Source organism: Mastomys coucha, unplaced genomic scaffold, assembly GCF_008632895.1.
Source record: "Mastomys coucha isolate ucsf_1 unplaced genomic scaffold, UCSF_Mcou_1 pScaffold21, whole genome shotgun sequence".
NCBI lineage: Eukaryota > Metazoa > Chordata > Mammalia > Rodentia > Muridae > Mastomys > Mastomys coucha.
Window position 1 is genome coordinate 70649140 of NW_022196904.1, and position 26995 is coordinate 70676134.

A 26995-nucleotide genomic window follows, 5' to 3' on the forward strand; every position below is an offset into this window, starting at 1 on the left:
TGGGAGCAAGCCAGTAAGCAGCGCTCCTCTATGGCCTCTGCATCAGCTCCTGCCTCCAGGTTCATGTCCTATGTGAGTTTCCATCTTCACTGCTTTTGATGATAAACTGTTACATGAAACTGTGAGCACAAAAAGACCCTTTCCTCCCCAAGTTGTTTTTGGTCATGGTTTCATCACAGCAACAGTTACCCTAACTAAGACGGTGTTGGACCTCTGGAGCTGGAGTTACAAGTGGTTGTAGGACACCTAATGGTTCCTCTGTAAGAATAAGCAACAAGGCGCTGGAGAGATGGCTCAGCGGCTAAGAACACTGACTGTTTTTCCAGAGGTCCTGAGTTCAATTCCCAGCAACCACATGGTGGCTCACAACCATCTGTAATGGGATCCAATGCCCTTCTCTGCTGTGTCTGAAGACAACTACAATGTGTTCACATATATAAAATAAATAAATCTTTAAAAAAAAAAAAGAATAAGCAACAAGGGCTATTTCTCATTGAGCCATCTCTCCAAGCAAGTTTCCATAATTATGAAAATAAGGAAAACACATTGCCATTCATTGATTAAAATCACTGACTGGTCATTGTGTGCCAGGTGAAAGGGTAGGCCCAAGAAGTACAATGGTGAGCAAGCAAGGTCCATGTTCATGGTTGGGTCTGTCCTTGATATCTCCACACCTAGGGCAAGAATGTAAAGGAAGTGAGCACTGCATCTGCTTTAGTGTATGTGCGTTGCAGGAGGGGTGCACACATGCCGGGGCCAGGGTAGGGTGTCAGGGGTCCTGTTCTGTTATTCTGCTTTATTCCCTTGACACGGGGTCTCACTGGACCAGGAACTAGGCTGGAAGCAGCAAGCCCCAGTAATCCTTCTGTCTCTACTCCCTATAGCAATAGGGTTATAGCCATGTATGTAGCCATCCCCAGCTTTTCACAAAGGAATTTAAACTTGGGTTCTCAAGCAAAAGCTGACCACTGAGCCCTCACCCCAGCTCCTCTGACCACTGAGCTCTTGCCCCAACTCCTGCTGTAATCTTCCAAAGTTACAAATCAAAGGAATACATTCTCCTGTCATGACAAAGCATACCTCTATTTATAATAGATTGGATTCAAATGTAAACATCCCAGAATTCTTGGGGCCTGTATTAGCATATATTGAGACTGTATACCCAGTTTCCTTAGTCCATACTTCCTTCTAATACCCAGTCCTGTTCTGCACTGGAAGGTAGGTATGTGGCTATCATACAAACATGTGTAGTGTGGGTCCCTGTAGTTCCTAGAACTCTGGCAGCTTGGGAGTGGGCCCTCTCAAGGACAAGGCTTCTTGGTACTCTTATGAAGGAATCATGTTCTTACAGTCCAGAGAAGGAGCAACAGAACAATCAAGCAGGCAATTGTAATACGGTAAGAAGCATGCTGTGCAAGGAGTAGTTAGGGTACAACCAAGAGGTACAAGGAACACTAAGCACAAAAGCAAGAGATGCCAAAGACAGGAAGAGGCATGTCCAGGAAGGCTTTACAAGGGACATGACATGGTGCTTATAGAACCTTGAGATGCCTGGTGTGGCTGAGGCAGTGCAGGCAGTGTGGGTGTTGGGAGGTGAAGAGGGAGAAGCAGATGTGGAAGAAGCAGCAGGGGAGATTTTGTTGGGGAGAGTAAGTCTTGGACTACAGGAGAGAGGGAGCAAGTGCGAGCTAGAGATGAAGCTGTTGTTGCAGAATGAGAGATGACATAAGGGAGCAGAGAGAGGGGGCAGCAGGCCAGATTAGAAGCTCTTGCAGGGCCCCAGCCCAATCCATGTCAGAGCAGCATGGATGACTAGAGAGGACTGGCTGAAGAAAACCACATGAGCCAGAGACAGGAGAAGGAATGAGTCACTCAACACAGCACATCTTGGCATCCGGGCCTATAGGAGACTCCGACCAAGCAAGAGACAAGTCATAAAGAGTGCAACTTGTGAAATGACCAGCTTACTCCTGCAATAACAGAGCCTGATGGTATCTAGAATGGAGGGAGTGGCCAGCAGATGGAAGGAGGGTTCCTGGAGGCCACTGGAAGCTAAATTTGAAAACTAAAGAATTCAGGTGAGCTAGGCAGGAAAACCATTTTAGGTGGAGGTCAAAGCTGGGGCAAAAGGGAGGCAGGAAAGCACATTACTGGTATGTCTAGGAACTATGATGGCTGATAACCACTGAAGGTTAGGATTAGAAAGGTGGGGAACTACTGGAGGTGGGGCAGGGGAAGCAGGCCCAGAACACCTGAGGCTGGATAGAGGGCTGAGAATGAAGACACCAGGGGAAAGCTAAGAACAGAAGTTAGACCCAGTTTCCTTAGGACGGTATGGTGGTCAGACCAGAGGGGCAAGGAGCAGAGCCTGGAGGCAAAGCCACAATTGACCTTGCTGAGTTACCAAACTGGAGAGTATAGTGATGTGAGAACATGAGGACATCTGTGGCAGGACTCAGGAACAATCCTGGCTTCTGGCCCAGGGAAGCCACTCACTAGAACCCATGACAGACTAGGGGAGCTCTAGGGTTGGAGACAGGTAAGAACATAACTCCTATCTAGGTCCTTAGCTTGGCTGCACAGTCCGACATGCAGCGGGGTTGTCTCTCATGGAGGGAAGCCCTGGAGGAGGTGACTCACAGTCTGGGGGACACTTAAACTGAAACAGTGGAAGCAGAAGCTGGGTTACTTTCAAAAAGTGTGGCTAGCTAGAAAGAGAGCTTGGGAGCTAAGAGACCTGGTTGCCCAGGAGACCCAGGTTCACCAGCACCCACGGTGGCTCAGAGCCATCTGTGACTCTAGTTCTAGAGGGTATGGTACTCTCTTTTGGCCTACAACACATGGCATACACATGGTACACAGATATACATGCAGGCAAAACACCCTCATGCATAAATTATATATGTACTAGTGGCTGAGAATTCTGGGAACCAGAGGGAATACTAGGTAGTGGAGAGAAGTCTCAGAAAAGCCGGTTAAGTGGAGGCCCAGGAAATGGAAGTAATCCACTTTGATAGCAAGGATATCAATCCCCCTGATAGTAGAAGAGGCTGGGAGAGGTGTCAGCAGAATCTGCTCTGTCACATCTGCTCTGCAATAGCCTCTTCTCCATGTCAAAGGACCAGAGTGAGGCTAGCTGAAGGCTGGGGAGAACCTGGTAGTAGATGGGGCCATGTGGATGAGTGAGGAGGAAAGGCTGTAGAAACATGCATGTAACCTTATCTTTCAGATGGCTGGAATGTCATCCTCACAATCCCTCTGCCTCTTTATTCTCTCTCAGTCTCATCTTTCTCACAAATGCTTTAGATCTGTTCATATTCCAGGCATTTTTATATTGTATGTGTTTTTATAATCTATCCAAAATCTTTTAGGAAGTAAATCTGTATGTTATAAAATCCATTTATAGCCGGGCAGTGGTGACACATGCCTTTAATCCCAGCACTTGGGAGGCAGAGAGAGGTGGATTCTGAGTTTGAGGCCAGCACGGTCTACAGAGTGAGTTCCAGGACAGCCAGGGCTACACAGAGAAACCCTGTCTCGAAAAACAAAAACAAAAACAAAAACAAAAAAAATTTATTAAGCTGGATGTTGTGGCACACACCTTTAATCTTAGCATTTGGGCGGCAAATACGAGATGATAGCAGTGAGTTCAAGGACAGCCTAGTCTATATAGTTAATTTTAGGTTAGTTTTGGTTACATAATGAGACTCTTGCCACAAAACAAAACAAAATTAATACAAAGTACCACAGACTCAACTTAAATTGCAAATCTTTCTATTCATCAATTTTTAAAAATTGTAGTAAAATATACAGACTATAAAATTTGCTGATTTGACCATTTTTACATGTACAGCTTAGAGGCATTAAGCACATCCACAAAAATTTAAAAATCAGCTTCTATGTAGACAATCAAATTAGCTGATGTTTTCCTTTCCTGTCAACTGATGCCATGGCCTGCCACGGGCTGTGGCTGGATAGGTACGTACTCCTGCTTCTGCCAGGCAGGTTCTGTGTGCCCAGAGTCTGTTGGGCTACTCTCACACATCTAGGGTGATTTTACTGGCTTGTGTCAGCTGTATAGTGAGCTGTCTCAAATACATGAAATATGAGTACCAAAGAGTACAGATGTTTTATGCAAATGCAGTTGACTTTGGCTTATAAACAGCAAGTTCCAGTTCTCAGTTCTGTGACAGAGCAGGAGAGACTGGAAAACCTTCAGCAGAAGGAGCATGACTTACTTGCCACCCCCAACATCACAGGATCGAGGGCGTCCGGACAGGGACTGGATCTGGGAAGAACAAAGAAAGTTGGGCTTACTCAGTGCACAATCAAATGTTTCAAGTGTTTGAAAAGTGGGGATCTGGGCACCCTAGTTAGAGGCCAAGACAGACAGAGCAAACCAAGGCCATCTGCACAGAGCAGCCATTTAAGTTTTGGGGAATTTTAAATTTCTTAAATTTCCAGACAAAAGAAATATAACATTAACACATTTTCTTAACTTGATACCTTATTAACGTATCTACTAAATGTTACTTCCTTCAAAAAGGCAAATGTAAATATTTTTTTTTCAATTAGCAAGAGAGGAAAAAGAAGGAAATAAAAAAGCAAAACAGGGCAATGGGAGAGGGAGGAGGGAAGGGAAAAGGACAATGGAACTAGAATGTGTGTTAGTGGGGACAGGGTGAACGCTGCACAGCCACAGGACCAAGGGAGACAACTGTCTCTCAGAGAGAGCAGCTCATGGTATTTGTGAACGCACCTGCACACCATTACCTGTCTTCTTTTAGGCCCCTAAAGTTAAAACATCAACTACATATCTTGCTTTATAAAAAGCTTTCAAGACCACACTGATGCTAACAGAGACTTCTAGTAAGTTTGATGGAGGAAAGGAGCAGAACCAATTGGATCCTGTGGGGTGAGCGAGATCAATGGGATCCTGGTGGGGGCGGGGCTGAGGACCAATGGGATCCTGATTGGGGGAGAAGGACCAATGGGATCTTGACATGGGGGCGGGGCTGGAAGGAGGATTTTCCTCACAAGACTGTGCTCTCCAAAAAGAGGCCAAACTAAGCCGAGGGATACCCCCTCTTTGCAGTGGGTGAGGTTTACAAAGTGACGTGGAGGGAGGCCAGTGACTAGGATTTCAGATGCTAACATTCAAAGCTCAGAGAAATCGTAGTAAACAGATGACTCATTGCTGCTTCTCAGAGAGCTCGGGTCAAAGGCCTTTGATTTCAGAAAAGATCATCTGGCATGACAGCAATTCTCAACAAGAGCTGGAGATGGCTCCAAAGCAGAGACATCTGCCCTTTGAGGTGCAGCAGCTTAACAGTTTTCGTTTGAGAACCAGCAAAATCACAGGAAAGCAAGGAAACCACAGGATCACTGCACTAGTCACAGGCAGATCATTATGATCTGTGGGGGACAGAGTTCCCTTGTCTGTCCAGACGAATCCTCTCTTCCCCTTTTCCCACTTCTGGTTTCCACCTCTGAGGGGCAGGCTGCACGGAGGGACAAGCACAATCGAGGGCGGCTCACCCACCTCCTTGGTCTCCCACAGTTGTTTAGGCAGTGGCTTCGGGACATTTAACAGATTCTCTTCTTTCAGCGGACCCGGGAAGGCTGCTACTAAAAGGGAGAAGAAGCATGTTCATTGAATTAGAAAAGAAGGCAGCCAACGGCTTTGGGCCAAATAAATTAGCTTTGTTTAAAACTGCTGGGGGCAGGGCAGAGAGTGGGATGGGGTGGTTGCAAACCTTTAATCCCACACTAGTGAGGCAGGGCCAGAGGCTCCCGATCTCTGTGAATTTGAGGCCAGCCTACTCTACATAGGAAGTTCCAGGACAGCTAGAGCTACATAAAGAGACCCTGTATCAAACGAAAAAAAAAAAATTTTTTTTTTTAAATGGCTCTTAGCATTCAGGGTTGGCTGTCCTGGAACCTGCCATGTAGCTCTGGCTGTCCCCAGACAGGGATTATAGGCATGTGCCACACAAACTAGTGAACATGATTTCTTCAGCAAATACTATTTTTAATATAATCTTTTCTTTAACTATTGTATATTTTATGTGTATGGGCTGTTTTCCTATGTGTATCTGTGTACTATATGAATGCTAGTGCCTATGGAGACCAGAAGAGGGCATCAGATCTCCTGGAACTAGTTATAGAGCCACCATGTGCATGCTAGGAATTGAACCCAGATCCCTTGGAAGAGCTCTTACCCTCTGAGCCATCTCTCTAGCCCTTTGAGTATCATTGTAGAGGTTGAAGGAACAGTTAAGAAAAAGATTCAAATTTAAGGAAATCTATAAATAGCCAGAGGACAAAGGTAGCACATCTATGACTCTTATTAACACTGAAGGAAGCCCAGAAGAGACATACATCCTTGCTTCAGAGCAGACAAGCAGAAGAACATCGAGGCTTTGGAGCTGAGTGCCCTGGGCTCCCTTCAGACACAGCAAAGGACATTCAAGCACGAGAGTGAGGAATAAATAAAAGGCCTAGAGAAGAAATGATGGCAAGGACCAGTCAGAATGCTCTTGTTATTTGACCATGGGTTAGGTAAAGAAGAGGAAATAAAGTGTACAAGTCTGAGACCTGGTCAGGGCTCTGCAGGTGTGGGGAAAGGGGTATGGTGAAACACACACTAATCAAGAAAAGATGTCATAAAGAAGGTAACAAATGGAGATGAAGTGGCACAGGCAGATGGCTCAGTGGATAGATCACTTGCCCTGTAAGAGTGAGGAACAGAGTTTGTTTCCCAGAAACCATGAAAAAGTCAGGTGGGCATGGCAGGTGCCTATAATCCCAGAGCAACAGTGGCAGAGGCAGGGGCTCCCCAAGCTGCTACCCTAGTTTAAACAGGCAAGTACTGGATTCAGCAGGACTTCCTACCTCAATAAACACAGTGGAGAGTAATCAGGGAGGATAGCCAACTTTGGGTTTCCACATAAATGGTGTGCAGTGTAGAGTGCCCCTCCCACACATGCACATATCCATATATGTGTGTGTGTGTGTGTGTGTGTGTGTGTGTATGTGTGTGTGTGTGTATGTGGTTAGAAATAAAGAAGGACTGGTAGCCAACCAGGTTTGGCGGAGAAGCTGATAAGGGGTCTCATGGCTCTACAGCAAGGGGCTATTCCTTGACTGCTTCAATGCTCTCAGCCATACCAATGAGAGCAAGCAGGCTGAGCCACAAATCAAGTAAAGACTTTTTGTTCTCAGACACAGACCAAAGGTCAAAGGCGAGTTCCGGGGAACTATGTGATCTAATGTTAGGAAGATATTCCACAGCAGACCCTGGAGACTGCTCAGCATGAGGGAGGCCGCAGGGTTCCTGGGACTGCAGGGCTTCCCGGTAACTACCTTGACTGTCCTGTCCTTGGTTCTCACAAGATGAGTAACAGATACCAGGAAGTCACTTAAAACTGAGATCAAAGTTAGGTGCATTGGTGCAAGTCTGTAATCCCAGCATGGAGAAAATATAAAAAGGAGGACCAAGAGCTCAATGCCAGCCTGGGCTATGTGATATCATATCTCAAAGAACAACCAACAACAAAATGGGGGCCAAAATGTCAGAATGAACTCTAAGAAAGGCATTTAAAATAAAAATTAAGTTTCTTTTATTTGCAAGTCAGTAAGTTAGGAAACAATTACAAGTGGCTAGCACGGCTCCATGCAGCCCTCATTATGGCTAACGTCCCAGCACCAGTGCGACAAAGGCTACTACTGCAGGCTTTGTGAGTATGCCTTGGTATCCATCAGTCCTGACTTCAAAGCACCCGCTTCCTGTCCTTTTTTTTCCCTCTATGAGTTGCTAAGGATAGGACCTAGGACCCTACAAAGTCCTGCATTCCCTTGGAGCCATCCTAGCTGCATTACTCCTCTTTGAAGAATATATTTTGTCTATGATCTCATTGGTTTTCTTTTTCTAATCACTAAATAAGTGCTTCAGAGTTGTTAACCCTGTGAAATCCTAAGACTCTGTTCTGCTTCTGGGTAATGCTCAATAAACAGAGTCTGGGGCATGCAGACCCACAGGGACTCTTAACAAATGAAGCCAAGAGCAACCGGCTTTGAGAGCCGCTTCAGTTCAAGACAGCAGGAGAACAAGGACAGACATACTGCAAAGGCTAAGGCAGCCCCACCACTTAGGCTCCTAAGCAATCGCTACAGGATTGTGGCAGGGACAGGCTGGCTGTTTCCTTTGAGGAACTCACTGTAGTTTCTTCCCATTTACAGGTTTGTTATGGATTCTTGAAGAATTAACTGGGGAAGCCCTGAGACCATTTCATTTCTTCATTTCTCCCAAGTGCTCGCACAGATCATTTTCAAGGTTTTATGATTTTATTCAACACCTAAAATGGTTTGCTCAGAAAAGGAGTGTGCAAGGTGATGTCAGAAGGCTCTGCCTCTCACATGGGACATCCTTGCTTGTGTCCTCCATAAGCTCAGTCTATATGGCACATAAACTAATTTAGCTGTTCAGCTTCAGATTATGAAAACTGCATGTCAGCTTATAAAGATCTAACAGTGCCTGGAACTGAATGACTGAGTGAACAGGGCTGGACCCCATCTGTGGATGGCATTCAGTGATATCAGCAGATCTCTAACATGGGTTTAGCTGGCTTTACGAAGCTCAGTGTCTGTAAAAGGTATCTTTTTACCTTAAAGTAAATTTGCACTTAATTTTCTTTGAGACAGGATCTCATGTATCCCAGGTTAAGTCTCACACTCTATGTGTAGCTAAGGCTATCTATCTCTGAACTTCTGATCTTCCTGCCTCCATCCTCCAAGTTGAGGATTATAGGAGTGCACCAATATTCCTGGCTCATTTGGTGAAGCTTGGGCTTCATGCATGCACAGCAAGCAGTCCAGCATCTGAGCTGCATCCTTAGCCCAAGCTTGCCCTTCCCCTGAACTGTTTAAACCTATCAGCCACTCTCACAGTGACTTTCTAAATGGGCCGAGCAGTGCTGAGAGAAGGTAGTGGAACAATTGCTTAAGTGCTTGACTAATTCCCATCTTTATGTGGCTACGACTCTTGCTTCCCCACACAACCTTGTGACTATGGTATTGGGTGGACTTGGGTAACAGGGGACCATTGTAATCTAGCCACACATTTCCTTTCTCGGGGCTTTGATCATGTCTAGCTACTTAAGAGCATCTCAGATAAGTAATCCAAGTAACAGCTCCAGCCTTTACATACATGTGACTGTCAAGGCACTGAAAGGGGGGTTTACACACATATATCTATCTATACACATATGTAGATATGTGTGTCTACACATGTGCATGTACATCTTATTCAGCATCCCACCTCAGCACCTCTTCATACCTTCCCCATGGCCATCATTTTCACCATCACAGAAACCTGGTAGGGAAGAGAAACAAACACTTTGATTCCTGCATTAGAGTGTCTTTTTTATTTGAAGTTGAATGTTTGGAACTCTGCAGCAGTTCTGACATATCAGAGCTCATCAAGGTGCTCTAGCCTTCACACTGCAGACAGACGAAGTGATTCCAAGTCTAGAGTTGGTGCCAAGCGCTTTCCTTTTAAAGTGTCTTGGTCTTAAATGTTCCTGCTGACTCAAAGAGCAGTGGCTGACAAAGTCTGAGAACTTGTCTTCAAAATACAAAGCAAAAAGTTTGTCTTGTCACACTCCCAAATGTGTGATCCTCAGGGAGGGCACGTGAACTTGGAGTCCCTGTCACTGATCTGCCACTTACCATGGGTAGAGTCCCAGGATGGAAGCTGTGACACATTCTGAACTCTTACACAAGTTGTTTTAAAAAATACATATCTGAAGTCTAAGTATATGTAATATACTTATGTGATAGCTATTCACAAATATTTTTAAAAACTGATTTGGAATCAGTCCTGACTGAGTGAATAACAGCTAGCCCAGGAAGAATACTGCAAATGACCCTTCCGCACTTCTAAGCTAAAACTGAGGAGCCATCCCAACATGGGCTGGGTAGCCATTCTCCTCAGAATAATCAATTACACCAAGTGAGTTTTCAGCCAGCTCACCAAGTGAGTCGAATCAGTATAAAAACAAAAGTCTAAGCCTTTAAACAAAGCTCAGCTTAGGTGGGTTTCTAGATGAAATGGGTAAACTATAAATTAACTCAATTAGTCTATGAAACTTAAACACATAATAACCATCCATTCAGCAGATACTTGCTCAATTTCTGCAGTGTGCCACAGAGGGTTGGGGCAGGTGGCGAGGCACAGATGGGAAGACAGCGTGGCAACAGATTGTCTAAGTGGCAGAAGCTGTAGCGTTGTAGTGGAGCCCAGGGGCAGGACGGACACTAAGAGCTCCCAAGGGTGACAAGAGCTTATTAATTAAGCATACTCACAAAACACAGGACTCTCCCAGGCCACCAGAAAGCAGAATCTAATAAGTGACTAAAAACTTGTTTTTAGTGCATGTACAAGACCATTAGGGTAAGTCTGTTAAGACAGGATTCTTGGACACAGCCTTTAGAGATACTGATGCATGTGTGTGAACTGCATGTCACTCAACAGAAGAGTGCTTTTCTAGCATGAGCCCAGAGCAACAAACAAACAAACAAAGTAAAAAGTAAACAGTAGAGAAGAAGCCAGGCAGCGGTGGTGTACACCTTTAGTCCTAGTACTTGAGAGGAAGAGAGAGCAGATCTCTGAGTTAAAGGCAAGCCTGGTCTACAGAGCACGTTTCAGGAAAGCCAGGGCTACACAGAGAAACCTTGGTTTGAAAAGAAAAAATGTAAAAAAGCAATGCAAAGTGGCCAAGCTACACAGAGCTGGCCTAAGCTGCTGCTTATGCAGTCCATGACTGAGTACTGCAAGGATAGGCTGCCTGCACAGAGCATCAGGAAAGGCGGCATGCAGACAAAGGCAGTGTGCAGAGTCGGCACTGACAGGAGGAAGGGAGAGAAGCTTCGCAGTCTATTCTTTATGTATGGCTTTTTATGTATGGCCTTTTAAGTATGGCTTTTAAAGAAAGGGTAGGGAACTTGCCCATTCCAATCACTAAAATGTGATTATTATTATATTAAAAATGACAAATGACATCTTATGCAATGGTCTATTATGGTATGTTAAGAGTCTCTTCATCTTCAAGACACTAAGTTTAAGTACTAAGGCTGACCAGTTCCTGTAACACAAAGAGCTACAACAGCATGTGCATCTCAGAGTGAGCCGATTCCCTGGGTGGCACCCTGCTGCTGCCCAGTCTTCCCCAGACTGGACCAGGAAGCCGGCTTCATCCCTGGGTAGGCAGTGAAGAACAGAGTGGTAAGACAGTAACAGCTGCTGTGTACCTGGCACCTTACATAATGACCTCATGTAATCTTTGGAGCAATTTATGAACTATGAACTATTATCTCACCCAAGATCACACTGCTAGTTCTGGGACTAGCTTTCTGGGCAGGGTACCTTCAGAAAGATCATGTCCCTAGCAGCTGTGTTAGGCCAGGAGGCGTTCAGGCAAGAGGAAGGAAGGTTGAAGGGCTGCCTCAGAGAAAACAGGCAGACTGAGGAGTAAAGAGACAGAGTAGAGGCAGACACACACAGAAGAGGCTGAGAGCCGTGAAATCTGCCTTTGGACTAGAGGAGTGGGAGACATGGGTGAAGGAGTCTGCTAGTCATTCGGATGAAGGAGAGAGCAGAGGCCAGCTAGAGACTGTTCTTGTGGTAGTGCATGAGGCTTTGGGACAGCCTTGAGGCCAGGAAGCCAGGTAGAAAAATCAAAGGACTGACAAAAAGCAGTAAAGTGGAGCACGCTGCAGAGAGAGAAAGAGTGGGGCCTAACTGTAGTGCAGGGGTGAAGAGTGAGGGAGTAAGAGATTACATATCACTCTCTGGCGGTCCACTTAAGTTGCCAAAGGACAGGGGCAGTAATGGTTGACAGGTTTATTTCAATAATAAAAGAGCCAAATTTAGATTTCTATAACTGCTACCACTACATACACACAAATACTGAAGAGCACAATTGTAACAGAAGGGTTAAAAACTAGTCAGAGTTCTGACTAGTTATCTGGCAATAGAGGACATTAATTCAAAGCAGTCCCACAGGGGACAGGACAGCAGTGACCAAGATCACATGTATTGTAGGAAACCTGGAGCCTTGGAAGGCTGACTTAACAAAGTACATTTGAGCCCATGTTCCTTTACTGTGCTCTCATGTCTGGCAAGCCTAATTAGTTCCTCACAGACTTAATGTGAAGAAGAAAGACGGGGTGCAGATATGGTGACCACAGTGCATCCTAAGAGAAGCTTCTAGAATCGAAGTCTTCCTACCTAGACTTTACTGCCACACTTACAACACTTTCATTTTATGTTTTAATCTCTCTCTCTCTCTCTCTCCCTCTCTCCCTCTGTGTGTGTGTGTGTGTGTGTGTGTATGTGTGTGTGTGTGTGTATGTGTATGCGTGTGCACATATGATCCATGTGCATGTGGAAGTCAGAGGACAACCTTGGATGTTGGTCCTCAACTTCAACCTTCCTTGAAACAGGCTTTCTTCTCCTTTGCTGCTGCACACTCCTTGCTATCTAGCTCATAAACTTTGGGGATTCTCCTGTTTCTACTTCCCACCTTGCCATGGAAGTACTCAGATTACAGGTGTATACTGAAGCATCTGACTTTTACATGGATTCTGGGGACACAAACACAGGCTCTCATGGTTGCACGACCAGTATTTTACTTGCTGAGCCTTCTCCCCAGCTCTTAGTGACTCTTTAGACCTGAGGGACTTGTGGCAGGTAGATAGGAGTCAATAGCAGGCTTAGCTCTCTTCCTGCTACTTCATTTAAACAGTCTCCTTACTGCTTCGGGTCAGAGCTCACTGCTGGTTGAAGGGCCACTGAGCTACACATACACTCTGCCCCTCAGCAGAGACTGAAGGGTCTATAGTTCTCAGGGATGGCTGTCAGGCAGCCAGAGTCTGCACACTCTTTTGCTCTTAGCTCCAAGGCTGCTAATAAGGGCCACTTCAGCTCCTTCTCCAATCTACTATGAGAAGGGGACAGTCTGGGGATAAAGCTAAGCTGTGAGACAGGGCAAATGTCACAGAGAGCTACTGTGCTGATCCATCCAGATGTGTATACCAAACAGTAATTTAAGTGTACATGCTACCAGGGAAATGGGCAATTAAGCAAGAGAGAAATTATAGAAACCCTGTTTGGTTGTATAAAAGTTTATTTCTGTCACTTATGACTTCATATCATTTGTGTAATTGTCATGTAACTCAATAACTATTATGAACACTACCAGCTACCAATCAGGCTAATGGCTTTGCTTCCTGAGCTGGCTCCTGTAGCTATACTACGGACAGATGTTCCCTCATAATCAGCTCCCAATAACGACAATGGTGGTGCACTTCCTCACTGTGCCCAGTGGAGAGTCCCAGAAAGGGTCATTGTTACTGCTCTGACTACAGAACCCAGTTCTGGGCTTTGATTATATTTTCCCATCACTTTTAAAATTTTTACTTTATTTGGTGGGTCCTATAAAAAGAAATACTTTTTTGTGAAGCTAGTTGATATTTTTAAAATCCAAAAGGAAAGAAAATGAAAAACTTTAATGAATTACAGGGGGGAAAATACATAAAAACCATTTAAAATAGCTCCCACCAACAAATATAATTCTCCAGAAATAATTCTCATCCTTGGAGACTTGAATAATATTTTAAACACACTGGCTTTCCCATGTAAACACATCCATATTTGGATGTGTTTCTGAGTTCTGTAGTACTTGAAAGGGACTGCAGAGCAGGCACACAGTGCAGGCATCCATGCTGGGGTGGGCCAGCTTCTGTAGCTGGCAGATACTGTGGCCCCACAATTTCTAACACTGACATGAAAAGGAGAGACCACCAAAGTTCTGAAGGCACGCAGAGAGCCCCTGTCCTCTCCTCCTGCTTTCCTGTTGCTCAGGGTTCAGTGTGTGGGCTGCTCTACCTCTCCCCTCATAGACCCAGGAACTCTTAGAGGAAATATTCAATTCAGCTTCTTTACTTTCTTTCTCTTTACATAGGAGCTCAAATGTTCCTTAAATTACCCATGATTCCCTTGTCCTCTCTAGGCCTTTAGTCCCTTCTAGAAAAGGATAATCTCAGCACAGAGGACAAGGCTGAAGCAGGAATACAGGGGTTCCAGGGGCGATCCTACTAGGCTAGCTGGCACCCAGGCAGCGTGGCAAAGACCTTGCTGTGTGCACAAGTACCCCCTGGTTACAGTCTCTGCTTTTAAGGCTTTGTTTATACATATCCATCTTTACCTATCCCAGAGCCAATCTCTAACCTCCCACACACCCCACTTCTCTAACACTGTTCAGTGACCCATATCCAATTCCAACTTCCCTGCCAACTTCCCTCTCATATTCCCATGTGTGGAAATATAGCAGATGTCCCTGACCAATTCCAAAGCTCTCAGACTTACAAGCAAAGAGTCATTTCAACAAATGAATTGTACAAAGGGAGCAAATAACACTTACTATCAAATCCCATATGTACTATATGCAAGAAAGGCCATGAATAGCTCTCCTCAAAAGAAACAAATATTTTAGGCTTTAAATAGACTATTACTGTAAAGAAAACCAGCAAAGCTAGTATGTAGGCCAGCCCTCATACACAAAGTCAATGTGTATATGGAACAGACCACTCCAGCCCATGTTCTTTCCAGATTAGAATGGCCAGACAGACAGGCTTGGGAAGTATCTGAATGAAGCATCCTTACGTTGAGTGCAGGCTAGACGTAAGCACCTACAGTGAGTTTCAGGGTGTGCTCAGTACTATGTGACTTCTCTGTGCTTCAGCAGTAGTGTGCCTCTCTGTATTGGGCACCGTGTCAGGTAGGACAAAACTTTTAAGATACTGCCTTCAAGAGATTCACCCTAAGCAGAGAAAAAGATGCATATCTACTCGAAGAAGTAGTCATCACAGTCCCTGCTTATAGGAGGCTGGGACAGGGGAGGACATGGGTAGCTCAGGACCAGAGAGGGAGGAAGGTCATGAAAGGCTGCACTGAAGTACAGATACAGCTGAAGCTTTTACACTGATGTAGGAGAGGAAGACATGGGAACAGGATGAGATTGCAGAACACCGAAGAGTTCACATAGCTGTGAGGACTAGGCAGGGGATAGGGGTGGGGTAATGCTGTAGCTCATGTCATTCTGTTCTAGCTTGAGGTGGGGTACAGTGAAGGTTCTGGCAGGAGAGTATGAGGAGCAGAGAGGGTTAACAATGGAAGCAGAGAGCTTTAGGTGGCAGGAGCCTAGCCTTTCTCTACAGGCTTTCTCTGGACCACGGAAACATGTTCTGAGCAGCAGTGGGGAACAAGGAGCGGATGATGATACTTTGCTTCCATTCTGTCACTCTCTCTTGCCTTGTTCTCTGGGACATGTCTTCCTGTAAAGAGGTCTCCTTGACTCTCCCTGGCCCCTGGTCTTGACTATTCCTTCCAGAGGAATTGCCTTTGCCAGTACTGCGAGCCGCCGGAAGATTTGCCTCATCTGGAGGTTCAGCCATACAAAGTCCACGAATCCATGAAGTGAAGCCCCTTCTAATCTGGTCTTACCAATAACAAAAGGAGGCCTTGAAGAACCCAACATAAGATTAGGTTGCAAGAGCAACTAGGACAAGAGCAGCTAGGATGTTACTGCAGGAGCCTGTGCAAAAGATGCAAGTGCCTAAAAAAGCGCTGGTGCCACAGGGAAGAAGAAGCAGGAGCCAGGAGATGCCAGAAGGGAAGCAGGAGCCATGGAAGAAGCAAGAAAGGGATGCATCCTAACGCTGCTGTGAACACACACTTCCCCTCCTTCGAGCTCTGCTCTGAAGACCATCAAACCTGGGAAGGGTATGCACTGCATACAGCGCAGAAGCAGGGAGTACAGATGCTGTTAGCAGAGACCTGTGTGTCTTACCCATGTATGGGGCAGGCCAGGCTGACTGGCCTCCTCCTCCATAGGGGTCCTGGGGTTTGGTGCTCAGAGCACTCGTGTGAAGAGCAGAATCAGAATTGGTCCTAAGGAGGCGAGGAGAGAATCTGGCTGAAAATCCAATTTTTCCTTAGTGGAATGCATATTTTTCTGAATATTATCAACAGGAGAAAGGATGAGAATAACAGAGTTACAAATATCTATACCTTGAGGGTCAGGACCTACCTGCAGTCCTTTACATCAAAAAGGCATTTGAGGACCAAGGATATCCAAAAGGAGTTTAATTTGTATTTGGATAGCCTTACACTCTGATGCTAATCGTACAAGGCCGGCCTTAGATTCACAGCTTCCCTAGGACCCTTTTCCCCTCTGTAAGTCAGAACTCAGCCTCAGGCCAGGCCAGTCTGTGTCTGTACCAGGCTTGCTGAGAATTCTTGCATCGAGGCAGAAAAGCACCTCAAACAGTGGTTCTCAAGCCATTTTAAGAAGAATGTGAAATCAAAATACTACCACACACCATCTTCACTCCTGCCCTCTGAGGGCACAGTCCAGCAGTTGTGTGATGTCATGGCACAACAGACTGAATGCAGACAATGACTCCACCTGCCAGAGGTATAACAATGCAGCTGTTCTCATTTGTTTTAGAAAACGATATTGTGTTTCTCATATATATATATATATATATATATATATATATATATATATATATATATACACACACATATGTATATATATATGTACATATATGTATATATGTGTGTATAGATGTACATATACACCTATACATATATGTACACACATATATACATATATACACACACATATATATGCACATTCGCATGTAGTGGGTTGATTGTTGTATGCTGAAATGCACCAGTGGGTACATTTCATGGCTCTACATTAGACTTCTCTCAGCAGCAGCTGAATATCGATAGGTATACTCACAGGGAGAAATGCTCTTTCAGTGCTTTGGTGTTTTTTCAGAGTGTAAATAGTCCTAGACAAAAGTTTGGGAGCTGCTGATCAATATCAATAATCTCAAATGTCCCCAGAGAGCTCTAGCGTGTGCACAACTTCAGCTCCAAAAGATGGCAACTATTTATTTACTCTACCCAAAGAGTCTGTCTGTCATAAAGGGGGCACATGAGCAACTTCATTAGCCTAAAATGGTTCTTCATGGTCTGCTCCAGGCAACAGCTTCATATAATTTAAACCATGTGTCTTTAGAGGAGGGAAGAGGTGAAAGGGGAGGACCCTGGAATCCAGCAGAAACAGTGTGAGCCCTGTGGGGCTCATGGTTCCTCCACAGAGTCACAGAAACCCAGGAGAGAGACATCAGTCAAACACAGAGATGATTGAAAATGGGGATGTGGACTGGCTATGGAACCATGTGGAGAAAATGATGGTTAATTTTGTTAACTGCATTGGTTATCTCTTTTCTTTTCTTTTCTTTTCTTTTCTTTTCTTTTCTTTTCTTTTCTTTTCTTTTCTTTTTTAAGCCTACAGCACCCGGTATTCCCAGGCCATCTCCCATCTAAGTACTAACCAGGCCCGACCCTGCTTAGCTTCAGAGATCAGACGAGATCGGGAGCGTTCAGGGTGGTATGGCTGTAGACTGGTTATTACTTTTCAAGCCTCTTGTTGGCCTCGTTTTGACTGTGGGGCACTTACATGTGAGAGAGGCTTTATCTAGCTGGTCATGGAATGACATATGAGGAAGAGGAGTCTCACTGGCAGTGAGAGTGCTTCAGGCCAGTGGAGACAGAACCACTTCCAGTGGGCACAGGGCTGCTCACAACCCTACCTCTCCTGCACACCACTGAAACATTTTTAATTTTTAAAATTTTCCCCAAGGTTCAACTCTATAGTTCATTCTGGTTTTCAACTTGCAGTCCTCCTGCCCTAGCTCTGGAGTACTAGGATTACAGCCCAATTCAAGGGTTTTGTTTTGTTTTTTCAAATTCCACCCCCCCTTGCATATTAGCTAAAGGGCTCTGGAGCAAGCCACCTATCCTCTTAAAGCAGAAAAGGACACTCATTCTTGTCATATTGGGATTGAAAAATGAGCCAGGTCCTTTCTAAAGTATGACCCAAAGTAACCTCAAGAAGAGCTGAATTTATTGTGCACTGTGCCTTCATGTAGCATCCTATTTAGTCTCTTCAGCCACCCCATAATGGGTACAAGTACCTCCAAGTTCATATGTGCAAACTAAGGGAGAAAGAAGTCACTTTGCCCAGGATCACATGCTAAGAGGCAAACTTTGGTGGTCTCCTCTAGACCTCATGTTCTTACTGACTACACCATCTCCTATATATTCAATGTTGTTTTTTCTTTTTAATTGTTTCATATAAACACAACTGATATAAACAGATTGGGCAGCAAGATAATATGTAAAGATTAGCTGGCTAATCAAATCTGTTTCCTTGAAAATGTACTTCTACTATGACTCAGCTCACATACCTGTTAAGTGCAGATGCTAGCCTGAATCCAGGATGCTTGTCTTCTTTCCAAGGAGGCTGTTGCCTTTAGAAACCAGAATGACATAAAAAGGAAAGAGCATAAGCTAGAGGACCAACAGAGTGCTTCAGGGCAGGGCTTGACAGCTGGCTCCTCTAATCTAGCTGTATAAACGTGCAGCCTCTCTTTGCTCATCAGTGTGGAGAGAAGGCCAGACTGAATGATCTCTCAGGACCCAAAGCTCTGATTCCCAGGATAACTAATGGAATCCACTCATTGCACAACGTCAGCTAGCTGAGCACACTTGAATGTTGACTGGAGCTGGTCAAAGGAAGGCTGACCCCTCTCTAAGGGACGGTAGGTTTTATTCTAGGTACAAATAAGTTACCTCTTGTCTTGTGCCTTGAGTGTGTGTACAGGGGCGCTTTGGTAATCCTGGATGCAAACACTTTGCTCTCTCACGAGGAAGGCCATGAAGTGCAATGTACTTGTTAGCCATCCTATGAAAATAGTCACCTGGCCAATCCCAGGGCTCTGAGAAGCAAAGTCATGTTCCTGGATACAGAGATGAAATGCATCCATCTGGAGATGTGCCTTTCTGACTTAAAACATACCGCTGTATTATTTTACAGACTTGAAACTCAGGACTCCTGAGGAGTTTGAGGGCCTATGTGAGGCGGGGCTGCTGTCGACTATCTTGATCCCCTTTCTTGGATCCAGACTACATTATTCCTGATAAGGGCTGAGCCAATATTTGCCCAAAGAATTGATAAGGAGATTCACAGTTGAGACTCAGTTTATTTTTTTAAATGTCTTTTTTTTTTTGGAAGGGGGGGGAGACAGTATCTCACATTGTATCTTAGGCTAACCTTGAACTCATGGCAATCCTCCTGCTTCAGCATCCCAACTTCTTGGATTACAGGTGTGGGCCACACTTCTGGTGATATATACATTTTAAGAATCTCACCGGGTGGTGGTGGTGCATGCCTTTAATCCCAGCACTTGGAAGGCAGAGGCAGGCGGATTTCTGAGTTTGAGGCCAGCCTGCTCTACAAAGTGAGTTCCAGGACATCCAGGGCTATACAGAGAAACCCTGTCTCAGGAGAAAAAAAAATCTCTTCTGTCTGATGTGGAGGTGTAAAACAACGCCACGCTCACAGAGGGTGTTGCACTAATGCCATGTTGGGCCATGGAGACAATGTGCTCAGAGACTAAACCAAACTCATGGCACACAGGGTCAACTTAGGAGTCTTCTATTCTTTTCTGTAACTAAGAAATGCCAGAGAAGGGGTTATTTTTCATGTCTACCATAAGAATACCAAATCAGACATTTTGTTGGTAAATGTTTCATAATATGTTTCTATTTTAATCTAGATTTGCATAAGTTATTTTTGTTCTATATTTTCTTACAAGTTCAGAATTATACACAGAAAGGCTGAGGAGTTTTCATGTTATGATTTGAGACAGAGATTCCTTTCACAGCTTAGGCTACCTGGAGTTTACTATGTCACTCAAGCTAACCTCATGCCTGTGATTCTCCTACTTTTGAAGTGTTTGGATTGCAGGTATGTACCATCACACCCAGCTCAAGATTTAAGTTTTCTAAGATAAAACATATTTGATGTTAAAAATATCTAACTAGGCTAGACTCTTGGGAGATAGAAATGGGAGGACTGCTGTGAGTTTAAGGTTAGCCTGGTCTACATAGCAAGTTCCAGGGAAGATTATACTACATAGAGACACCCCCCCCCCCAATTTCATAGTGGAACGTTTCTCTATTTCCAGCATTAAAGAGCTAGAGGCAGGAGAATCTGAAGTTCAAGGTCATCCTTGTCTACATCACAAATTAGAGGGCAGCCTGGGCTAGAAGAGACCCTCTCTTGATTATTTAAAAAAAAACAATAACAACTAAAATAACTAATAAGTCTAAACCAGCATTGAAGATAGTTAAAATAAAATGAAACCATCTTAAAAAGAGGCCCTCTCTATCTGTTAAAATACTTCTACAGAACACACACATCACATCTATACAATTCACTTACCGTGGCCAGCTCTCATCCAGGGCCTGCGAAGAATAACTGGCTGCAAAAGCATTTCCATCAAAGTAGAATTTTTAATAAAGGAAAACAAAATGTACAGGTGTTGAAGCAGAATTAAGAAACAAAGTAGAAGCCAGGCGATGTGGTGCACACCTTTAATTCCAGCACTTGGGAGGCAGAGGCAGGTGGATTTCTGAGTTCGAGGCCAGCATGGTCTACAGAGTGAGTTCCAGGACAGCCAAGGCTACACAGAGAAACCCTGTCTCGAAAAACCAAAAAAAAAAAAAAAAAAGAAAGAAAGAAAGAAAGAAAGAAACGGGCTGTTGGTCTCCACACCTGATGTGCATGCTCTGCAGGTCTCATCAGCTCCGGGCTTCTACCTTTAACCAGTGCCTTCAGCAGACTCATGTGGCGTGCTCCTCTTCTTTCTGTGGTGTGTGTGTGGTAAACATGTCTGCAGGTGTCTGTGGAGGTCGGAAGCCATCCTTGGATGCCATTCCCCAGAAGTCATCTGCTTGGTTTTTTTTTTTTTTTTTTGCAGTTGTTCCTTCACTTTGTTTTTTCAAGACAGGGTCTCCCTATGTAGCCCTGGCTATCTAGGAACTCACTATGTAGGCCAGGCTGGCCTCTTAAGCTAGAGATCTACCTGCTATCTGAGTGCTGGGATTAAAGGCTTATGCCACTGTCCTGGTTCCTTGTTTGTTGAGACAGCTTCTCCTTGGCCTGCAGCTTGGTGAGCAGAGAGGCTGACTAGCCAGAAAACCCTAGGGGCCTGCCTGCCTCTGTCTTCCCAGCTCTGGGATTACATAAGCACGTGCTACCATGTCTAGTTTTGTCACATGGGTTCTAGGGATCAAACTCAGGTCTTCAAGTTTGCATGGTAGGTACTTTGCCCACTAAGCTACTGCTAAAGTTTTCCCTCCCTTTCCATCTTCCTCTCTCCCCCACTCTGCACTTGCGTGTGTGCACGCGTGCGCATGTGTGTGTGTTACACATGTGTCTCCTGCCCAATATCTGTTTTCAAGAACGTCATCGACTTGCATCACAAACACTGGTGAGGCTGTGAGGCTATGCAGGCCTCCTTTCTCATGGAATAAATGGACTGAGGCCCAGTTAGTTTCAGTCACGGCATCTCATATCTCACTCTCCAGCCAACCATGACTGGTTCAGGACCACGGAGAGTACTTCCCAGGTGGGAATGAGGTGCTTGAGGCCAGGTGGCTCCCCTTACAGAATGCTTGTCTATGAAAGAACTCAACACCACAGACGTAGTCTTAAGGATATCATATGGTCTCCTGACCATTGCTCTTGGGTTTCCAGTGACATAAGCCAGTCCAGTTCCTTTTTCCTCAGGAGGCTGAGGCAGGACAATGAAAAATTTGAGAATAGAGTTGGCAACTTAGAATCTCTCTCAAAGAAAGTAAAAACCAGAAGTGGTGGGCACATAGCTCAATGGCAGAACACTGTCTAGTATGTGTAAGCTCCTGGGCCGATCCTCAGTCCCTGGGAGATATACTTCTTTGAATTTGTCTGGGGGAAGCTTTGGGGCTTTTGTTCTTTTTTTGTTTTGTTTTGTTTTTGAGACAAGGTCTTGCTAAGTAGCCTAGGCTGGCCTAGAACTTATCATATAGCAATTCTTCCACTTCAGCCTCATGAGTGCTGAGATTATGGGAGTGTGCAAGCATATCTGTCTAAAAACAATTCTCCCAAATTAAGGTGAGTTCCTATTACTTCTGAATCAAAAGAGAGCTGTACTAGATCTGAAGAGGATGTAAATTCCTAGTGTAAAGGCTTTGTTTTCTAGGTTCTGTGTTGTTTATTGGGTCTGGCATGTCTGCAGATCCATTCCAAATACACGGAGAAACAAATGGGATGTTCACTCCACACAGTGAAGCAAGCTGTCAGTATTGTCTGGGTCAATTGCACTCAGAGGACAGAATATCTTAAAACATTTTAAATCATTTCATTCTGCTTTAAAAAAAAATTAAAAGCTGGGCTTAGTAGCACATGCCTTTGAGCCCAGCACTCTGAGAGGCAGAGGCAGGTTTACTTCTGGTAGTTCAAGACCAGCCTGGTATACATAGTAAGTTCCAGGCCATCCAGGGCTGCACAGTGATACTTTGTCTCAGAAAGAAATCAATTGAACAACTAATTAATTTAAAAAGGGGACTGGAGAAACAACTCAACAGTTAAGTATAGGCAGCTCACAACCATCTGTAATTCCAGCTCCAAAGGAGCCAATCAGGAATGGTCCTTATGTACACACACTCCTCCCCCATTCATACAGTTAAATACAATAAAAATAACAATTATAACAATTATAGTTATTAAATTATAAGAAATATAATTAAAAAATACATCTTAGATGGGAAGTGGTGGCCTCACCTTTAGTCCCAGTACTGGGAAGGCAGATCTCTGTAAGTTCAAGATCAGATTAGTCTACAGAGTGAGTCCCAGGACAGCCAAAGCTACACAGAGAAGCCCTGTCTTAAATCATAAAAATAAATAGATAATAAATAAAATAAAATCTTAAAACACTCAAACTAAAACAAACTAACAAAAAACAAAAGCAAAACCCAAAACTCCTTTCGGCACTTTCTTCTTGCCAAAAGGCTGACTTTATAGCCTGATGCCTGTACCCTCCCCAATGGGCTCCAAGGCCCTGTGCTCCTCAGCCCTCTCCCACGTGCTGGCCTCTCCTGGCTCTGCCTTCAGTAGTGTCAGGCTCCTCTCCTGTGCTCTCTGCTGGATGCAGCCTCCTTACGACCTGGCTCTCTCCTTGCTACCGTCACCATACCCATTCTTTTTGTCTCTTCTGTCATTGACCTGATCAAATATACACTTTACAATCACCAATACTGCTTTGAAGTATTATTTTTGAAGTATTATATTTGAAGAAATAAATAAAAAAGAATATTTATTTCTTTTTTAAGGGAGAAATAATATAGGGAATGCAAGGTATACATTAAGATACCAGAAATAGGAAAATAAGATAATAAGCACCTACTGTGTGCCTCTCTTGTGTTAAATAAGTTCATGCTACCCCTATAAAAATTTTTGTTTTGAATCAGGGTTTCTTGGTGTAGTCATAGTTGTCCTGGAACTTAACTCTGTAGTCTCAAATTCAGAGATCTGCCTGCCTCTGCCTCCCAAGTGCTGGGATTAAAGTGTGCACCATCACCTGACAGCTCACCTATAACCTTAAAAATCTTAGGAGGCAGCTGATGTCATCACTGTTTCACAGCTGAAGACAACGGAGGCTCAGCTGTGGTAGGATGAGGTCAAACCTATCATTTACTCACTCCAAGGCTTCAAACTACAGCAAACCCTCCTGCCTCCTTCGAGGTGGTAAACTGGCACCAAGGACCCCAGAAAAAAAAAAGAACATGTACTTTGGGGTGCCCTCAAAAGAAGATAGAGCCTAGAAAGGCTTGGGCTCAGGAGGAAATGGGTTTTCACGGAGTGGGGACCTGCTGAGGAGGCACAGGCTGGGCATTAAGTGAATACAAAATATGGAACTAAAGAAATGTGGGCACTAATGGGATCTTAATGACTTCCTTTGCCAAGAAAATCACTATGACTGCATGCTTGTCTTCCAGATACTTGTTTTTCTTTGTTATGTCTCATTATCTTATTTCTTAATCTTACTCTGAGCGGACACGATGAGATAGAGATATTTCCCAGAGACATATTTCTTCAATCAGATTAGGCTTAATGCCTGCGAAGTTCAGGGTCTGTCCCGGAAAGTGAAAAAAGAGGCAGAGGTGAAGATGGGGAAAGAAGTCCCCATGAGACAGGAGGATGTCAGTGCTGGAGCAGCCTGGAGGGAGGAGGCACCGATTCTCACAGCCTGTGCTTCTCTGCCTTCCTCTCTTCTGGAGGATCAGATGAACCTCTATGTACAAAAGGTCAATTCATAAAGCAAATAAATGTCTAGCACAGCTTTTCAAGTAAACTGCTGTTCTTATAACCATTGAGTACCAACCAGGCATGGTGTGCACTCCTTTAATCCCAGCACTTGAGAAGCAGAGCAGGCAGATCTCTGTGACTTCGAGGCCAGCCTGTTCTACATAGTTCCAGGACAGCCAGGGCTACACAGTGAGACCCTGTCTCAAAACCAAATCAGTAGGTGTCATCACAAAGTATTGGCCACTCAAGTTAGAATGTGGTAGTATAATAACAGCACAATGGACAATTGCTTGTCACCTTCATGTTGAGGTTCTGAGTTTGCATATTAACCTGCTTAATAAGCACTTAATAAGAACAGGACAATGCAAGAAGTCTCTGCTGTTCTTCATCTGACTAGGCTGAGGTAAAAGAAGCTGGGATGTGGCTTGTGGGCTCTCTTCTTTAGTTTATCCTTACTGACTGAGGGAAGGACTATGTGGGTCCTTCCCATTGTCTATGCCGTATCCTCTGATTTCTGTTTCCTTTCCTTTTCTTTTTTTCCTCCCTTCCTAAGACAGGATCTCATTCTAGACTACAGTGGCTCTGGTTTTGCTGTGTAGCTCAGGTTAGCCTTGAATTGCAATCATCCTCCTATGTTGGCTTCCTGAGTGCTGGAACTGCACTTATAAGCCACCATGTTCGGCCTAAACATGCTCCTATAAAAAGAATATATTAAGTCAAAATTTTTAACATATTAGTATTCGTGTGTGTGTGTGTGTGTGTGTGTGTATGTGTGTGTGTCTATGGTGTGGGCGGCGGGGCATGGATGCCAAGGCACACTGGTTAATTTAATGGAGTAATTCTCTCTATCCATCTCTGCATTGGTTCTGGGGGTAGAACTCCTATTGTTAAGCTTTCATGGCAAGCCCCTTCAGCTGCATCACCTTGCCAGCCCTCAAGCCAAAATTTAAAAGAAATGCACATCTTCCTAAGTCTGCACAGATGAGAGGGACACGGGTTGCGTGTGGCACTATGATGTCAGGCTTGTTAGGGCCAGTGTCTCTGCCTCTGATAGGAATATCATATAAGAACTGGGTTTTAAGGTAGCACAAGCTTTGAAATCCTCATGAAGACAGACATTTACTAACTCCAGAACTTCTCAGAGCCTTCCTACGTACCTAAGACCCTAACAGCAGGGGGGGACGACACAGTGTTTCTTAGACTTCACAGGTTATGAGTCTCAAAGAACAATGTCCCATGTTGTAAAATGTCCATTCTGTGTGATAAGCAAGGCCCACTGCAGAGCAGAGAGGTTCCCAGCTTCGAGCGCCTGGGCTTCTCTGGACTACTCAGGCCAGGGTTCGAAACTCTGCTGAGAGCTTTCCTAACACTTGTTTTTCCCTTTCAAACAGCACACCTCTTAAAAGATGGCATTGCTAGTGTGTCCTCTTTTTTAATACATTACCAACAACCAGAGAATAGTCATGTGTTGTCAATGTATGGAAATAGTTCAGAAACACTATAAAATGGTGTTTGGGTTGGAGCAAGGTTGCTACCATTAAGAAACAGGGGGTGAGTGGAGCAGTGGTGGCGCATGCCTTTAATCCCAACACTTGGGAGGCAGAGGCAGGCAGATTTCTGAGTTCAAGACCAGCCTGGTCTACAGAGTAAGTTCCAGGACAGCCAGGGCTATATAGAAAAACCCTGTCTCAAAAAAGAAAAAGAAAAAGAAAAAAAAAGAAGCAGGGGGTGGAATAGAGGTGGGGTGGAGTGGCTGCTAAGGGCATGGACTGCTGCAAATAGGTGTAATTTCTAGACTAAGCTCCCAGGCTGAGCTTTGTGGTGCCTCTGCTTTGCCTGTAGATGGCAGGGAACGACTGGGATCCCCTTGTGGCAAGTCCTGGCCTTCTGGTAGCCATACATGTCAATAACTGGGCTACTGCAGAAGGGATCTCCTGCAGGTCACGGCTGCCCACTCTGGCAGGAAGCTGGAATATTTGTTGACAATGTTCACTTTATTTGGGACCAATCTATTATCTTAGCAAGTCTGCCGACCCTAAAATAATACTCACACTAAGAAACAACTACAAGAAGAAAATGCTGAGCTGGGCAGTGGTGGCACATGCCTTTAATCCCAGCACTTGGGAGACAAAGGCAGGTGGATTTGAGTTCCAGGCCAGCCTGGTCTACAGAGTGAGTTCCAGGACAGCCAGAGCTATGCAGAGAAACCCTGTCTCAAAAAAAAAAAGAGAGAGAGAAAGAGAGAGAGAGAGAGAGAGAGAGAGAGAGAGAGAGAGAAGAAAAGAAAAGAAAAAATGCGCTGAATACATCTTTTTAAAATGGTAAAACTTGTGAGCTGGAGTGGTGGCTCAGAGGCTAAGAGCACTGGCTGGTCTTCTAGAGGACCTGATTTGGTTTCCAGCATCCACATGGTAGCTCACAACTGTTTGTAACTACAGTTTCAAGAAATCTCACATTTTCTAACTTCTATATGGACTAGACACATATATATTCATAGACATACATGTAGGCAAAATATCATATACATAAAAGATAATTCTTAAAAATTAGACTGACCGGGTGGTGGTGGCACTCGCCTTTAATCCCAGCACTTGAGAGGCAGAGGCAGGTGGATTTCTGAGTTCCAGGCCAGCATGGTCTACAGAGTGAGTTCCAGGACAGCC

General features: G+C 44.5%; 1 protein-coding gene, 1 long non-coding RNA gene and 1 other non-coding gene across 5 annotated transcripts in view; 1 reads left to right on the forward strand and 2 right to left on the reverse strand.

Moving 5' to 3' along the window:
• LOC116102470 overlaps window positions 1-26995 on the forward strand; it is a 101946-nt gene that overhangs the window by 71501 nt on the left and 3450 nt on the right. The window lies entirely within an intron of this gene.
• Crtc3 (CREB regulated transcription coactivator 3) overlaps window positions 1-26995 on the reverse strand; it is a 110572-nt gene that overhangs the window by 15655 nt on the left and 67922 nt on the right. Inside the window, exons 4-9 of one of the 3 annotated variants that reach the window (XM_031387144.1) lie at window positions 20427-20488; window positions 18388-18450; window positions 15912-16012; window positions 9338-9373; window positions 5543-5625; window positions 4239-4288 (exon numbers count right to left, since the gene is read on the reverse strand). In XM_031387144.1, the coding sequence (XP_031243004.1) occupies window positions 4239-4288; window positions 5543-5625; window positions 9338-9373; window positions 15912-16012; window positions 18388-18450; window positions 20427-20488 (395 nt within the window). Of the gene's footprint in view, window positions 1-4238; window positions 4289-5542; window positions 5629-9337; window positions 9374-15911; window positions 16013-18387; window positions 18451-20426; window positions 20489-26995 lie in introns of all 3 variants that reach the window. The other 2 variants (XM_031387143.1, XM_031387145.1) reach the window with 2 other exon arrangements.
• LOC116104413 lies at window positions 17424-17542 on the reverse strand. The gene has a single exon (XR_004123903.1). It is a non-coding gene; the product is annotated as a 5S ribosomal RNA (ribosomal RNA).